The following is an 18,483-nucleotide window of genomic DNA, read 5'->3' as shown; positions in this document are numbered from 1 at the left end:
TTATCATACAGGTTAGAAACCATGTTGTTAGAGATCTCTAGAGAATTGATCACTAAGTGCCCGTCCAAAGATTTTATTCAGACACATCAGCTACAAAGAATGACTTTACATGCTAAAAAAGCCAAAAACAAAATGACCAATGGAATTTCTTCAAAACATAAAGTTTACCTATGACCTCTTAGAAAGAATATAGTTCAACAAAGCCTATGTTTCTAATTGTTCTTCTATAAGGAATTATGAAATATCTAATGCTTTCTCCAAAACTACAGAAAGTTTTGCCAGTTTAGGATTTGAGCTGATTCAATTTAAAATCAATAAAACATCCATTCTTTTTTGCCAAATATTTCAAGAAGTCCATCTTACTTTCAATACTTGATCATTCACCATTACCAGCAGTTCATTGCTTTAAATGGTGTAATGATGGTGTCATATATGCTGTGCATGCTCCAGTAACAAAGCTTATTTTTCTAACGGAGGATGTCAAGATTTGAACCTGTAACCTTTAGGCTGCAATCCAAGGACTACATTCCTCTAAATATCCTAGCAAGAAAATCCTATCTCTTTCAGCCTGGTTGTTCATATCCATCCACTTAACTTTTTACCCTGTCTCAAACCTATACAAATGCAATCATTATCAACAGCACATAAAATAAACGACTGAGGTAAGAAATGTTTATTGCGTTTACCCAACTATACTGCAAATCTATAGAATGCCCTGAAGCCTACTGACCTGTAAAGGTGTTCAATTAAAGCTGCCAATGTTGCTTTATTGATTGAGGGAAGCGTTTGGATAAAAGTTCCATATTTTTCCACTCGCTCTGTCTTGTCCTGAATATCTGTAATGAAGAAAACACTGGCCATTAACAATCCAAATACATAAACAATACCACCACTGATTTTCCCAACTACTATAATTGTCCATGTGGAGCACAATATTATACCTGTATGCTGCTTATGACAGACATTGTATAGGCTATATGCTTTGAATTCACTGTCCTTGATGTTAAATAGAGTTTTAATAACACACAGAGAGGGTAAAAGGGACTTCGGTGGGTAAAGTAGCACTTTAACTGCAGAAATGCTCCTTTAGAAAATTCTATAACTGATATGTGCATAAAATTACATACATACAGACTGTCTGTGCATGCTCTTTACATGCGTAGAGGAGAGGCATTCTAGGGGTTGGAGTATGGGCAGGGATGGGACTTGTGCGCTAAAAGGTAAATTTTAAAAGCCCAATGCATGCATTTTTTAGGGGTTGCACGAATACTTAGGGCTTGCGAGTGCCGAGCGGATTTGAGAAGCTGTTTGGATACGTGCATACATGTTGCTGCATGCACCTCTCTGAACTTCTCAAAAAGGGGCATTGTGTGGGCATGGTCTGAGCGATACATAGGTGCTTCGATACTTGAACCAGAAATTTTCACATACATATTTACAAGATCTGATGCGTGCCAAGATCCCCCATTGCATAACTTAACTTCTGCTATGGATGGTGTGTAAGTTTAAAAAAAAAAAAAAAAAAGAACCATATCTGAGGGGTGTAAAGGGTCTGGGGTAATGGGGATTGTACAGGCTATCAAACCAGTGGGGGGGGGGGGGGGGAGGGACTGAAGGACCTGTCTGTTAACTAGGAGAACTTGCGAGGAACTGGTAAAACAGGCAATTGCGTCATTGCACGTCTTTTTTAAAATTTCCCTACTTATGCAGTAGAAGTTGCTTTTATACACAAGGGCAATCATCCACTTAAAATTAGGCGCACTTGTGCACGTGGCCAGACTATTTTATAACATGCGTATCCCTGGGCGTGGGCTGATGAACATGCATGCCGCTTTGAAAGTTACCGTCATAAAGGGTAATTTTAAAACAAGTGCGTGCATGCCCACATACACAGATATGTGGACATGCACACGTATGCAAATGTATTTTATACATATTTATATGCAAGTCTACCCAACAACATATTCATTGATCTTAGAGAGGGAGTCTTTCTTTAAAACACGATGTGGCCCTAATGCACGCAATAGCGACTACATCGCAGCATTAACATTTAAATGAGAGAAAGGGGAGGGGTTTGGCCGGGTTAGGAAACATTTTTTGCTGGTACTGCTGTGGGCGGGTGAGCACTGTTGCACCCACCCCTTTTTTCTTCACGGCTCATCATTCCGCTGTAAGTATAGCAGGATGATGAATGTAGGGCTTAGCCAGATAAGTAGAAGTTTTTCAAACTTATCCAATTAAGTGGAAGCAAGGCCATCAATTACCCGGAGAAGTCAAAATTTATCTGGATAATTAGCACAATTCAGCTCTACTTGCGTATTTGTATTCCTAATTTTAATCATTTACACAATATGATTTAACTTGCATAGGGTTCTTAGGAAACGGCTTTTACATGGGTACTTCCTCAAATTTTATAATATGCGCATGGGAATGAAATTAGCAGTTTTATCTTTTGGTTCACCAGTTTGCCCAGTCTATCTGCAGCTCTTCAACCTGAAGTCCCCTCATGTCACCAAAACACCTCACCCAGCCATTTTTTCACTTTTAAGATGTTTATGATCACTTACACCTGATATTGAGCAGCAGTAAATATACACAAGTTAAAGACTTATGCACATCATTTTAGCAGGTTTCAAAATAGCTATTTATGTACGTAAATGTTGGCCTCGCCCCGGAACATCGCTAACACACCCATGTTTTAGGGCATTCTGCTGTTCATGCTCGCACATATAGCTACATAATTTGCCATTTTAAAAATCTGAGTTGTGAGTGATCGGCCTATTTTCTCGCGTATGTGGGCCTTTTTGCGCGAGCAACTGTTTTAAAATTCGCCTCATACTAAATAGAAATTGAGATTATGTGTGCATAGTTTTGCCAGGATAATTTTCAAAGTAAAAATAGGTGCATACTTTCGCTTTGAATATTAGTGTAAAGTATATAGATTAGAGATGTGAATCGTGTCCTCAATCGTCTTAACGATCGATTTCGGCTGGGAGGGGAAGGGAATCGTATTGTTGCCGTTTGGGTGTGTAAAGTATCGTGAAAAACGTTAAAATCATGAGCCGGCACACTAAAACCCGCTAAACCCACCCCCGGAACCCTCGCTGAACGACCTCCTGCAGTCGATCTCCTGCCGGTGCCATTTTCCGTACGGAAAACGATTTGCGGCAGGAAATCGCTCCCGGATCCCCGCTGGACCCCCAGGAACTTTTGGCCAGCTTGGGGGGGCCTCCTGACCCCCACAAGACTTGCCAAAAGTCCAGCGGGGGTCCGGAACGACCTCCTGCGTCAAATCGTTTTGGTCTATGGCCGCCGCCATTTTGCGGCGGCCATTTTGCAAAATGGCACCGGCTGAAGACTACACGATTTAGTGTGCCGCTCTTCCTGCTCTCCCCCTTCCCCCGATTTAGCTACGGACCGCCGCTACGGAGGTAATTTAAGGCTACGGACCCCCAGGTAATTTAAGGCATTTGGGGGGGGTTCGGGATGGTGGGGGATTTAATTTAAAGGGTCAGGGTTGGGTTTTAGGGGGTTTTAGTGTGCCGGTTTTCCTGCCCTCCCCCTTCCCCCGATTTACGATTTTTTGACGATAAATCGGGGGAATTGGTATTGTATCGTGGCCCTAATGATTTTTGACGATTTAAAATATATCGGACGATATTTTAAATCGTCAAAAAACGATTCACATCCCTAATATAGATAAAAAGTACTTTTAGACTTTACACCAGATGAAATTTAATATATACATGTACTATACCATTTGGAATGTTGTTTCTGTCACTGATGTGCTTTATGTTACACTTCCCAGCCATGTACGCTCTGCGGCCAGGCCTGCTTACCTCTCTTGACCGCTTAATGAGCTCAGGTCTCACTTCCTCTGCCAGTCCCGGCCATCCTTGTCACTATCCTCGGCCCGCTCTGACTCCGCCGACATCACAGGCATCACAGCGGAACTCCCGCCGGGGTTCCACGTCCAGCGTCTCCTCGGTCCCGTCCCTAGGCACGTGTGCAGCCGACCTCCTTCAATTTAAAGGGCCAAGCGCGGGAAACCCAGCCGGGTCACTCAGTGATGACATCATCCCTGCCTAGTATATAAGCGAGGCCCTGTCTCCCAGGACCTCGCCTTGGCGATCGGGTCGATCACTTTGTGATAGCAAGTTTGCCTTCCTGCATTCCAGTGTCTTGTTCCAGTCTCCTGTTCCAGTGTCCTCCTGTTCCAGCATTCTCCTGTTCCTTTGTCTCCCCATTCGGACTGTTTTCTCGGTACTGACCTCTGCCTGTTACTTGACCATGTTTGACCACCACCTGGAATTGACCTCTGCCTGTCAACTGACCACATTTGCACGCCGCCTGGAACTGACATCTGCCTGACCAGTGATCATGTCTGACCACCGCCTGGAACTTGACCTTTGCCTGATTGACTATCCATGGACTGACCACTGGTATTGACCCCTCCTTTGGCTGACTACGCTATCCTTGACTCTGGCTTTCATCCTCACTCTACATTCAGAGACTTTCTTCTGGCCTTCTCTGAACATCGACTGCTTCACTTTTTTGAAGGAGTTAATAAACATGTGGATAAAGGTGAACCGGTAGATGTGGTATACTTGGATTTTCAGAAGGCGTTTGACAAAGTTCCTCATGAGAGGCTTCTAGGAAAAGTAAAAAGTCATGGGATAGGTGGTGATGTCCTTTCGTGGATTGCAAACTGGCTAAAAGACAGGAAACAGAGAGTAGGATTAAATGGACAATTTTCTCAGTGGAAGGAAGTGGGCAGTGGAGTGCCTCAGGGATCTGTATTGGGACCCTTACTTTTCAATATATTTATAAATGATCTGGAAAGAAATACGACGAGTGAGATAATCAAATTTGCAGATGATACAAAATTGTTCAGAGTAGTTAAATCACAAGCGGATTGTGATAAATTGCAGGAAGACCTTGTAAGACTGGAAAATTAGGCATCAAAATGGCAGATGAAATTTAATGTGGATAAGTGGAAGGTGATGCATATAGGGAAAAATAACCCATGTTATAGTTACACAATGTTAGGTTCCATATTAGGTGCTACAACCCAAGAAAGAGATCTAGGCGTCATAGTGGATAACACATTGAAATCATAGGTTCAGTGTGCTGCGGCAGTCAAAAAAGCAAACAGAATTTTGGGAAAAGGAATGGTGAATAAAATGGAAAATGTCACAATGCCTCTGTATCGCTCCATGGTGAGACCACACCTTGAATACTGTGTACAATTCTGGTCGCCACATCTCAAAAAAGATTGCGATGGAGAACGTACAGAGAAGGGCTACCAAAATGATAAGGGGAATGGAACAGCTCCCCTATAAGGAAAGACTAAAGAGGTTAGGACTTTTCAGCCTGGAGAAGAGACGGCTGAGGGGGGATATGATAGAGGTGTTTAAAATCATGAGAGGTCTAGAACGGGTAGATGTGAATCGGTTATTTACTCCATGAAGTTAGCATGTGGCACATTTAAAACTAATCGGAGAAAGTTTTATTTTACTCAACGCACAATTAAACTGGAATTTGTTGGCAGAGGATGTGGTTAGTTCAGTTAGTATTAGGGATGTGCAGGCAAAAAGTTTTCGTTGACTCGTTGATAAGTTTTCGTGGGGTGTCAATTTCGTTCAATATGGACATATGGAGAATTCCATAAGTTGAGGGTCTGTCCATATGTTCACCGGTTCCCTAAATAAAAATTTAAACCCCTCACCCTCCTTAATCCCCCCCCCAAGACTTACCAAAACTCCCTGGTGGTCCAGCGGGGAGTTAGGAAGCCATCCCTGCACTCGTCTGCGATTTCCTCATGGCGCCAATAGCCTGTGTCACAGGGGCTGCGGTGCCATTGGTCAGCCCCTGTCACATGGTCACCGGCGCCATCTTGTGCTCCTACCACGTGACAGGTAGGTCATGTGGCAGGAGGTCGCTCCGGGATCCCCATTGGACCCAACCGGAACTTTTGGCCAGCTTGGGGGGGCCTCCTGACCCCCCCAAGCTGGCCAAAAGTTCCGGTTGGGTCCAACGGGGGTCCGGGAGCGGAGGCGCGGAGGAGCACGTGACGTCGGCGTCACTCGACGTGACGCCGACGTCACATGCTCCTCGCAAAGGAATGCAGGGATGACTTCCTGACTCCCCGCTGGACCACCAGGGAGTTTTGGTAAGTCTTGGGGGGGTCAGGAGGGTGGGGGGTTTAAGTGTTTATTTAGGTTCAACGTATTCAACATAGCTATGTTGAATACGTTGGAACTCGCGATGTGTTTTCTCCTCAAACCTTTTTTTTCTCTTTTAAAAATATAAGTTGCGTTTTACATATGCGTTCAAAACGAATGCACTCCCCTAGTTAGTATAGCTGTGTTTAAAAAAGGATTAAATAAGTTCTTGGAGGAGAAGTCCATTACCTGCTATTAATTAAGTTGACATAGAAAATAGCCACTGCTATTACTAGCAACAGTAACATGGAATAGACTTAGTTTTTGGGTACTTGCCAGGTTCTTATGGCCTGGATTGGCCACTGTTGGAAACAGGATGCTGGGCTTGATGGACCCTTGGTCTGACCCAGTATGGCATGTTCTTATGTTCTTACCCTTGTTTGTGGTGAGCACACCCCTGAACTCCATCTCTCAGAGATCCTGCGAGGCCCACCTAAGACCAGGCGGCCTGCGTAACCAAGGGCTCAATCTGAGGGAATGCTGGGTTGCTATTGGTAAAGCTCCAGCTAGCCTCTGGGTCTGACCAGGGAGCCTACCAATCCTGCACCAGGCCAAGGTCCAACTCCCGGCGCAACACTTTACAAATATACTCAAATAAAATATTCACATTCAAAATCATAAATTGGTAAATTAATTATAATAAAAAGCTAATTTAATTTGTACTCATTTTCTATATATAACTGAACCTATTTGGCAGAGGCAGCGGCAGAGGCAGAATGGGAAAGTAGCACACAAAAGAGTGCCACCTCAGTGAGTAGTAAGAGCATGAGTAGCACCCTGTCCCACTTCCTCCTTCATGTCAATACACCAAAGTCACCTTGCCCCACACAACATCTCTCCAGGCACTGGTTATAGCTAAAGCAGCTAGCAAGAGAGACCCTTGATCCATCCCAGCAAAGGAGACCTCAAAAGAAATTTCTATGACACACTATCTAACATCAAGGACATGGACATACATCTTCTGGAGAAATGGGCACACAAGTCCATAGTCTGACCATGCTGGTACACCTTGGGAATCCTACTGACATACAGCCTAGTTGCCATGATTCTGATGTACCAACTCAAGGATCTTCTGTGATGCCCCTGATATAACATTTTGGGGTCTTACTGCTGTTCAGCCTGGCTGCCATACCCCAGACTCTACATCTTGGGGGGGGGGGGGGTTCTTCCATTCAGCCTTGTTGCCATACCCCATTCTCTACAAGTTGGGGGTCTTGCTGCCATACTGCATTGCTGCTGTTCCCCTCATGCTTCATCTTGGGGTTTTTCTGGTGCTCAGCCTTACTGCTATTCCCCGACTTTATTTATTTTTTACATTCTGCATGTACATCTTGAGGATCTTCCTGACAATTTACTTTTTTTGCTATACCTCAAACTCTATACTTTGGGGTGTTCTAGCCACTATCGGTGGTTGTTCTTCACTTGTCATGGTGACTTGACATCTTCATGCCACTCTGTGATACCTTGTCTCTCTATCAGTGTCTGGGGTTTTTTTCCCTACCACGTTTGCTGTTTTATTCCAACTTCATGGTGCCTTGAGATATTTATTCTATTCTTGGTGCCACTTTGCCTTTATCATGCCATCTTTTGAGGTTTTGGGGTGTTCTTGACACTCTTGATGTTGCTCTGCTCCTTTGATGGTGCTTTGGAGAACTCTTGCCACTGCTGGCTTTTTCCCCTTTAGAATATTCATGCCAATTTTGGTGCCACTTTGCCATAGTTTTTAGTGCCTTGGAGTTCTCTCCCCCCTTTTGATGTTATCTACTCACAAGTTTCATTAGAATTGATTAGGAAACCCCAATTTTGAAGCTCAAAATAGACTGTATTTATATTAATGGAAAACAAAAAAAAAAAAATGGAATGAGTATAAGAACTTTTTTTTTTCATTTGAAATGGATGAAATGAATGGAGGTGATCATAAAAATAGATAAACAAACCAAAATAAAATTTTGTCTCTACAAACCCCTATCTGTTATTTATTATATATAAATTAGTCTTGAAATTATTCCTGCATTCTTCTGAAAATCCCAAAGTAGCAAGTTGATTTAAAAATGAGCGCATATGCACCCATACACATGTGTATCGGAGCTAGGGTTGCCAACTGGCTCCAGACTTTCAGGTCAGGTTGATCCAGTCTTGATTTTATCCCATCGCATGCTAGGACTTATTCTGAATTCCCTTTCGCTTTCCATAAGAAAACCAAAGCTATAAGTACTTGCATATAGTGCAGTAAAACCAGGACTGGATCAACTTGTCCTGAGAATCTGGAGCCAACTGGTAAACCCTAATTGGCATGCGAGCAAGGGTGCACTAGAATTTTAATCATGTGCTCATGCGCGTATGTATTAAAATGCACCAACTCTGCGTAAATATGCTTCTAATTTTAAGAGGTTACTTGAGCATAGCTAGTGAGCGTATGTCTTCAATACGACTATGCTGGCTTTTAAGTGCATATGTCAGCAAATTTTAATATATACTTATGAGCAGCACCATTCACAGTTTTCCCAATTAGTCCATCAGTTTGTCCAGTTAATAGCAAGGTCTTTCAGACCCCTCTGGTTTTTCGCCCATATCTTGCCCAGTTGACCTGGATCCCTTATCCTTTCCTATAAGCCCTAAAACTTGCGATCTACAGATTTGTTCCTCATCAGGAGCAGCAATAAAATTATGTGTATATCTAGCATAAATGTGCTGCAGTTTTCATTTTCAAAATTCGGAGTTATGCACATAAGTCTTGGCCCCATCCCTTGCCCCTCTTCCACCTCCTTAATTCTCATGTGCATTGCTTGCATGCAGCTCACATACATGCAAATGTGGGCATTTTTGCATGAGAAACACTTTTAAAATTGACCTGTATGTGCATAAGTGAAAATCTGACTCCAACCTCATCCCTGAGAATGTCTACATAGTCCAGGTAAATTTATGCACAAAGAGGACTTATGTGCATAACTTTATCTGCATATCAGGCCAGCAATTTTATAACCAACCATCTCCATGGGTAAAACACTATTTTGCTCTTGGAAATGCAATGGTTAATAATTGAAATGGATCCCTTTCTTTCCTTTGCAAATTCCTCACATTCTTCCATTCTATGTTGGTCTATATAATTATGCCCCTAATCATCTTGTCTCCATTTTATGTAATCTGCCTGTTATCTGTGAGAGCATATACAGAGATTGACTGTTTTTTATAATGTCTGCCCGGGAAATCAGAGAAAATAAAACAATTTCAAAAAACAGAAATACTAATTTCCGTCAATAGCATCAATACAGATAAATTGTTTATCATAAGGAGAAATACAACTGATAAACATTTTACTGTATAGTCTCTGTTTCCAAGATTTTATTTTTTTCTATATCAATGATTGCACCAAAATAATAACTTTCTCATGTACATTTCTTTCTTTTGCAAGCCTTTCAAATATGGCACTTTTAGTAATGTGCAAAGTGACATAATCACTAATACTTTATCATATAATATTTGAAGCTTTTGGAAACTAAGATAACTGCCAATCTATGCTCACTTCATTATTCTTTATATGTATTTATCTTTTTGTATCAAACAGTCCATCACAAAAACATACAATAAATCAGTAACATACCCATATGATCAAGGAACATGGTGTTCTTACCTAGTGCTGAGGTCCAATATGGATAAAGTTCTTTTGTGAGAAGTGCATCATCTATCATTGCCAAAAAATATTTCAGCACATCAGTCACATCTTCCAGCTGATGTTTCCCAGCCCTCAGTTTAACATTTCTTGCATCCTTTTTGAAATTTTCCAGCAGCTCACTCACACTGGAAGGATTACCACTCTTCAGGTAGATGAATTTGCATCCCAAACCTTAGATCATGAAAAGAATTTTGTCTAATCATACAATCTCACTGTTGCATTTTCAAATATGTGTAATCTGCTCACAATCAAATATATCATTTCCCTATATGTAAAGTAAAATAAATGTATCATCTAATCAAATGGGGAATGACAGATTACCAGATCTTCAACAGCAGTCCGGGAGAGATGCCATATCTCCATGTCGCCGCTCCAGGAGATGACGTGGGACCAGTTAGGACTATATAAGGATCCAGAGCACGCCTCGGAAGCCCCTTCCCGTCGGATCGCGCCGCCGAACAGAGGGACCAGGACCCTTATATCCCTCCCACGGTAGGCCTCTGCTGATGCGGCTTAGCCCCCTCAGTCCCTCCGGATATAAATAAAATGGCATTCGATCCAACGGCCCAGCCCCACAGGCAGGCCTCTCTCTCTCCTACCCGGGCTGCCCTACAACAACCTCCTGGCGCCAGCCTGACCGCCCCCGGCAGGCAAGATCCCGGTCGTTGCTCCACTGCCCCCCGGTGGGGTCTTCTGTGCCGCAGGAATCCCTCCCAGCTGGAGAAAAAACCCCAGGAAGTGCACCCGACCTTCCCGGCCCCAGATCCCGCCCACCAATGTGCTCCAGGCGGCGACGTGAGACCAGTTAGGACTATATAAGGACCCGGAGCACGCCTCTGGCACCGCGCGCCTACGTCGCGTGCCAAAGGGGCCTGCCCCTTTATGCACCCCCTTCGTGCAGCCACCGAGTGCAATAACCTTCCTCCCACTCTCTCCCTCCCTTCCCCCTGCCTCCCTCGGATCAGCCGACTAGCTGCATTACAGCCACAAAACAAACCTTATGATGCTAACTCACTCCATCCCCATAATTTCCCACCTCTACAAAAACAGGAGAAAGCCAGCCACCCCTATTCAGCTTCACCAAAAGAGAACCTTGATACCCATCATGACCACCCCTCTTACACAATTCCTTGGTCTCTCTCTCATCTCTCTAACGCTGTTTAATGCACAATCCCTCATGAAAAAAACACACATCCTTAATGACTACCTTCTAGATTCGGAACCAGACATCTGTGCCATTACTGAAACATGGCTGAAACCCACAGACATCGTACTAACCAATCAACTATCTCTTCAGCTCTATGATATATTCTCTATACCCAGAGGGAAAAAAAAGAGGTGGCAGCATCCTTCTAGCAGCAAAAAAAGAGCTGAAACTAACCTCACACACCTTGAAAACAGCCTCTAAACTAGAAATAGGCCTTTTCAAGTCTAACCATCTACAAATTTGCCTAATCTACTCCCCCCCCCCGGGGATCCTAGACTCAGATCCTTCTCCTCTTATTGAACTCGTAGCCAAACACATCAACTCTGATACCCCAGCAATCATCTTGGGGGATTTCAACATCCATGTAGCTTCGATTCCTCTGACTCCCAACTGCGAAACTCTTCTATCCTTCTTCAAAGCCATGGGATTTAAGCAAATCATCAACAACCCCTCACACAAAGCTGGCCACACCCTGGACCTCATCTTCATAAACTCTACTATTGCACTCAACTCCCCCCCCCCCCCCACTTGTTCCCCTATCCCATGGTCTCACCATCTGATGATCAAGACAGATCTAGTGATCAATAAAGTTCTAACTCCCCCCATCCCCAAAACAACCATTCAATTCAGGAAACCATGCTCTCTGGATGACCTGATTTCCCACCTCTCTACAGACTTACAAAAACTAGACCTTTCTAACACAGACTCGGCTTTAACCTCTTGGCTCAACATCACAAACTCTGTTGTTAGTAAAATCTGTCCCTTGACCACCAAAGAAATTAACCCATTTTTAAAAACAAAAAACCCTGGTTCTCTCTTGAGTTGAAAAACCTTAAACAAGAGTTAAGATGCAAAGAGTCTTAACTCTTGTTTAAGGTTGGCGCAAAGACCCTACCGCGATGTCAGCCTACAAAGCCACCATGCACTCCTACAGGAACTTCATACTCAGCACTAAGAAAGACTTCTATCCCAGCAAAATCCACAACTTCTTCTACGATGCTAAGGCTTTATTCTCTTATGTATCAGCATTTACCAAACCTTCGCCTCCCACCATTCCTGATGATAAAGCCCAATCCAAGGTTAACAAATTGGCATCATTCTTTGAGAAAAAAATCTCTAAGCTTTTAGACTCTTTCATCCTCACTAACACCCAGCTGCCCCCCCCCCCCCCCCCCCCCTCTATACCTCCCCAGACTGCCATAAAGCTACCTTCGATTCCTTGGAACTCACTTCATCTCTTGAAATTGAATCTGTACTCAAAAACATGAAGCCCTCCTCTCACCCTTCAGACTACATTCCTACAAAACTCCTACTTTCCATTCCAAACACCATTTCCAAACCACTAGCTGAAATCATCAATTGCTTCCTAGCCCAAAGAGTTGTACCTGATCCATTGAAAATTGCCACCATCAAATAGAGATGTGCTTCGTGTTTTGCTACCGGGTCGTTTTTTGACTCGGATACTTCATGGTAAAGTTCGGTTTTCCCCGTTTAGTTTTTTTGAAAAAAAAAAAAAAAATAAACGGGGAAAACCGAAACCGGGCCAAAAAACAACGCGGGAAAACAAAGCTAAAAAAAAAACCCCACCCCACGCATTTAAATTAATTTTAGTACATTACATACACCCCCCCCCCCCATCCCGATCCCTCCCCCTCCCCAAGACTTACCAACATCCCTGGTGGTCCAGCATAGTCCCCCCCGGGTGCCATTTGACCCTCCGTGGTGTGCCCAGTGTGCTAGTGCTAGCCATGCTCAAAATGGTGCCGAATAGCCTCTGAACTACTATGTCACAGGGGCTACCGGCGCCATTGGTCAGCCCCTGTCACATGGTAGGAGAACCGACCAATGGCGCCGAAAGCCCCTGTGACATAGTATGGGCAAAGGCTATCGGCGCCATTTTGATTATTGGCAGCCGACGACGACATCGCTCCCGGACCCCCGCTGGACCCCCAGGGATTATTGGCAAGCTTTTTGGCCAGCTTGGGGGGGCCTCCTGACCCCCCCAAGGCTTGCCAATAATCCCTGGGGGTCCGGCGGGGGTCTGGGAGCGATGTTGTCGTCGGCTGCCAATAATCAAAATGGCGCCGATAGCCTTTGCCCATACTATGTCACAGGGGCTTTCGGCGCCATTGGTCGGTTCTCCTACCATGTGACAGGGGCTGACCAATGGCGCCGGTAGCCCCTGTGACATAGTAGTTCAGAGGCTATTCGGCACCATTTTGAGCATGGCTAGCAGGCACTAGCACACTGGGCACACCACGGAGGGTCAAATGGCACCCGGGGGGACCCCACTGGACCACCAGGGATGTTGGTAAGTCTTGGGGAGGGGGTGTTATTATATTTAATGTTTGGTGTGGTTTTTAATTAAAAAAAAAAAAAAAAGTGCCCCTCTCCCCACACAAACCGGAAAAACGAAGTTTCCCCGAAGTTTGGGGAAAATCCTTTTCGGGTTTCGGGGTCCCCGAACCAGGACGAATTAGGCAATTTCTTTGTAATTGCCTAATTCGTGATAAACGATTGCACATCTCTACCATCAAACCACTGCTAAAGAAACCCAATCTGGATCCTGCTGACCCCGCAAACTTCCGTCCCACAGCCAACCTTCCTTTCATTGCCAAACTTATGGAGAAACTGGTCAACACCCAACTCTCTGACTATCTAAACACTCACAAGATCCTGTTCCCTGCTCAGTTCGAATTCCGTAAATCCTCAAACACATAAACCCTCCTTATCTCCCTCACCAACAACATCATCATGGGTCTTGACAAAGGACAATCCTACCTACTAGCCTTACTGGACATCTCAGCAGCTTTTGACACGGTAAATCACTACATTCTCATTAATTGCTTAGCTGACATTGGCATCTCAGGCTCTGCCCTTAGCTGGTTCAAATCATTCCTCAGCAACAGAAACTTTAGGGTCAGAATAAACAACAAAGACTCACACCCCATAAGCTCCACACATGGAGCTTATGGGGTGTGAGTCTTTGTTGTTAAAGAGAGTGGGAGAGAGTGATGAACCTCAAGGTTCATCACTCTCTCCCACTCTCTTTAACATTTATCTTCTCCCCCTCTGCCAGCTCCTTGAAAATTTAAAATTAACTCACTATATCTATGCCAATGATGTACAGATCGTGATCTTCATAACAGAATCCATCACCAAAACCTTTAACTTTTGGAACTGCTGCCTCAATTCAATCAACCACCTCTTAACTAGCCTCAACCTGGTCCTCAACACTGCAAAAACAGAACTTCTCCTCATCTCGACCAACGGCATCAACTCCTCCATCAACAACTTCTCCTCAGCCACCACATCACACATGAGAGATCTTGGAGCCACTTTAGATAACCGGCTGGAATTTAAAAAATTCATCAATAATACAACAAAAGAATGCGTCCATAAGCTACACATACTAAAAAAGTTCAGGCCTCTCCTGCACTTTCATGATTTCCGCACAGTTCTTCAAGCCACTCTCTTCTCAAAAATAGACTATTGTAACTCTTTACAACTTGGCCTCCCGGCAACCTCCACCAAACCTTTACAGATGCTCCAGAACTCCGCCGCAAGGATACTAACCAATTCTAACCAAAGAGAACATATTACACCCATCCTCAAGAATCTACATTGGCTTCCCATTTATTTCAGAATCCTCTATAAGTCCCTCACCATCATACACAAAACTATCCACAGTCCTCCCTACAGCTAAACATAGTATTCCAAATTCACACCGCCTCTAGACAGATTAGAACTGTCTATAAAATGTCCCTTCTCACCCCCTCCGCCAAGGCTAAGCTCCATCCCTCACTGAGAAAACACACCTTCTCTACCACCAGACCTATGCACTGGAATGCTTTACCCCCAGAGTTTCACCAGGAACAATGCGCGCTCACCTTTAGAAAGAAATTGAAGACCTGATTATTCAGACAAGCTTTTCCTTAACACTAACAAGGACTCCTAACACTAACGTGGACTCCTGATGCAGTTAACGTGCAATTCTTGCTGTTACTACGTCAAATTTAATCTCCCTTCCTGACCCCCCCCCCGGCTTCTCCCTCCCCCCAGTACCCCTTTTTATCCTGTCTCTATTCAAGAACCGTACTATGTTCAGAGATAGTCTGTAATCTAGTTTTTTCCTCACACGAGGTTTTTCTTCTACACTGTTTTTTGATCAGCACTTGTTATACGTTATGTTCTGTTATACTAATTCTCTCATCCATGTTTACATTTTAATTGATTTGATTGAAGATACTTGTTATTTGTAACTTTTCCAATTTTGGTTCGATGTAAACCGGTGTGATAAGAATCTTCGTCTTGAACGTCGGTATAGTAAAAAGATGTAAATAAATAAATATCATTTCCCATAAGTTGAATGCTAATATTATCACAGAGGAAGCTTTTTAACAATAATAATTTTAAAAAAGTAATTAAACAGAATAAATGTTCTCAATTAAAAGGTATTACAATACTGTCGCCTATTCAGATGTCTAATTTTTTTCAAAATGGTCATTTGCCTTCAGCACCAATCAACTAGTCTAGAAAAGGACAACTATTCGGATTTATAAATTTAGATTATTGGCCAAATTATCTAAAACTCCAGAGTATTTCAAGGAAAAAAAATGTTCTATATTTTATTTAACCATATTTGATTACTCTCCATATCAGAAAATGCATCATAATAGTGAGATAAAATAAATAAAGTTTTCAATATATATGAACATATTAAAACTGGGTATACTGTAGTGTTACCAGACACAAACTGACAAATAATAATGCGATACATGCACTCCACTAAATGAAAAAAAATTAATGCCATGAATTAGACAAGAACATGCAAGTCACATAGGTGTTTTGTATTGCTGCCTACTGAAATCATGCTGAGATTTATTCCTTAAAAGGTGCAAAACAAATTAGTACAGTGTGGAAAATCTGGAAAATACTATACTTACCATATTGTGTAATAAATGCTATGCAGCTGCATACTATAATAGGAACATCATTTTTGCTGAGTTGTTGATCTTGTAATGTATTACCAGTTGTAGATGCTGCCTTTTCAATTGCAGTATACCAGGCTAGGAAATCCAGTTTTGTATGTCCGTGAATGTATAGTGTTCTGGAAAAAAAAAAAAATAAAAACAAGTTGAAACGGTATGAAAAATAGATACCGAAATGCACAGCTTTATAAATGTAGGGTCAAAGTGCTTTCTAATAAATACAAATAGAAAACATTTGTATGAGCTTGAGATCACAGTTAAAAATTGGGAAATTGCATCTACCTAATCATAAGACTGTTTAGAATTCTGTATCTGAAGATATTGGGGTAGGTTTTCGGGGGGTACGCGCGTACGATACGCACATACTCCCCGAAAACCTACCCCAAACCCCCCCTGCATGCGCCAAGCCTATTTTGCATAGGCTCGGCGGCGAGCGCAAGCCCCGGGACGCGCGTAAGTCACGGGGCTTGCATGGAGGGGCGTGTCGGGGGGCGTGCTGCGAGTGCCGCGGCGTTTCGGGGGTGGGCCCGGGGGCGTGGTCAAGGCCTCCGGACCAGCCCCCGGGTCGGGTGATGGCGCCCCCTATTTATTTATTTATTTATTTATTCAATCTTATATACCGGCTTTCAAGTTCATTTCAAGGCGGTTTACATTGATTGAAGTTGCAGTAGCAACCTTCAAACACATATATACTAAAAACAAAACATGGTACATGACTAAAATACATTAAAACCAAAAGCTAGCTGACTAAAAATATATTAAACTAAACCCTTTCAAATCCCAACAATTCTGCCACATCTTCCCAGGTACCCCCCTTCCCTCCACCCATCCATCTACCCTCCTCCCCTCCACCCACCCATCTCCCCTCCTTCCCTCTTAGACTCTCCTCTCCCTCCTCTCCTAGTGTCTCTGTACTACTATGGAAAACTGGGTCAACTATTCAGGCTAAAAGCCTGTTCGAATAGCCAGGTTTTTATCTGCTTCCTAAAGCTGTTAATGTCCTCCTCTGTCCGAATCTCAGCGGGTAAGGAATTCCACATTTTTGGCCCTGCTAAAGATAAGGACCTCTCTCTCACTGAACTAAGGTGAGCCAGCTTGGGCGATGGAATGGTCAACAAGGCCTGCCCAAGGGACCTCAAATTTCGTGATGGGACATGGATACGTAAGGAGGCATTCAGCCATTCCAAATTCGTGCCATATATTGCTTTATGTATTAGAGTTAGGCACTTGTATTGTATACGGAACTGAACCGGCAACCAATGTAAACCCATCAGAACTGGGGAAACATGATCAAATTTTTTTGTGTCAGATATTAGCCGTGCAGCGGCATTCTGCAACAATTGCAGCGGACGGATAGTCGATGAGGGCAAACCCAACCATAGGGCATTACAATAATCTAACTTGGGTAGAATTAATGCCTGGACTACAATCCGGAAATCATTTGAGTGCAATAGTGGTTTTAATCTCCTTAACACTCTTAATTTGTGAAAACCGTCTTTTAGGATAGCCTTCACAGAAGATTTCATTTTAAGCTCAGAATCTAGCATACACCCTAGATCTCTTACCTCAGATTGAATTTTATATAAAGGGAGACAGTTAAGGATGTCCTTTTCTACTTTCTCTGTTACCTTGTTACCGATAAAGAGTATTTCGGTTTTTGAATTGTTTAGCGCTAATGACATATGCGTAAGAAGTTGGTTTATTGATTGATAATAGACATCCCAGAGTTTCAATGTAGCTGACAAAGAATCTTTTATGGGTATCAATATCTGGATATCGTCCGCAAAAACGTAGTGTACCAGCCCCAGACCCGCTAAGAATCTACATAATGGGGCCATATAAATATTAAATAAAGTTGGTGAGAGGGAAGAACCCTGAGGGACTCCAGTATGAAGATCAATTACCTCGGATTCAGCTGTTCCCAATTTAACAACGTATGATCTATTGGCCAGAAACGATTTAAACCAATCTAATGTTTTGTCTTGAAGACCCACTTCGCTCAATCTAGAAATAAGTACTTCATGATTGATGGTGTCAAACGCCGCTGATATATCCAACAGAATCAACAGATAGGAGGTATTCTGGTCGAAACCTCTTTGTACGGTATCAAGTAGTGAGATTAGCAGGGTCTCTGTATTCTGAGCTTTCCGAAAACCATATTGGGCCGGGAAAAGCAGCTGATGTTCTTCTAGGTGGTCCATTAACTGTCGGTTGACCACTTTTTCAATCAATTTGGCCACGAATGGAAGAATTGAAATTGGTCTGTAGTTTGTCAAGATTTCTGGATCCAGATTAGTTTTCTTCAAAATAGGTTTCACCATTGCACATTTCAGACTGTCAGGAAATGTGCCTTCTTCTAGTGATAGATTGACAATATCAGCTAGTGGT

General features: G+C 43.1%; 1 protein-coding gene across 5 annotated transcripts in view; it reads right to left on the bottom strand.

The window, feature by feature from the left end:
* ARAP2 (ArfGAP with RhoGAP domain, ankyrin repeat and PH domain 2) overlaps positions 1 to 18,483 on the bottom strand; it is a 619,943-nt gene that overhangs the window by 177,502 nt on the left and 423,958 nt on the right. For all 5 annotated transcript variants that reach the window (XM_029589653.1, XM_029589667.1, XM_029589686.1 and 2 more), the window contains exons 20-22: positions 16,051 to 16,214; positions 9,856 to 10,068; positions 731 to 836 (exon numbers count right to left, since the gene is read on the bottom strand). In XM_029589653.1, the coding sequence (XP_029445513.1) occupies positions 731 to 836; positions 9,856 to 10,068; positions 16,051 to 16,214 (483 nt within the window). The remainder of the gene's footprint in view (positions 1 to 730; positions 837 to 9,855; positions 10,069 to 16,050; positions 16,215 to 18,483) is intronic.

Source organism: Rhinatrema bivittatum, chromosome 1 (assembly GCF_901001135.1).
Source record: "Rhinatrema bivittatum chromosome 1, aRhiBiv1.1, whole genome shotgun sequence".
Taxonomy (NCBI): Eukaryota; Metazoa; Chordata; class Amphibia; order Gymnophiona; family Rhinatrematidae; genus Rhinatrema; species Rhinatrema bivittatum.
This window is presented reverse-complemented; position numbering and strand designations above follow the sequence as displayed.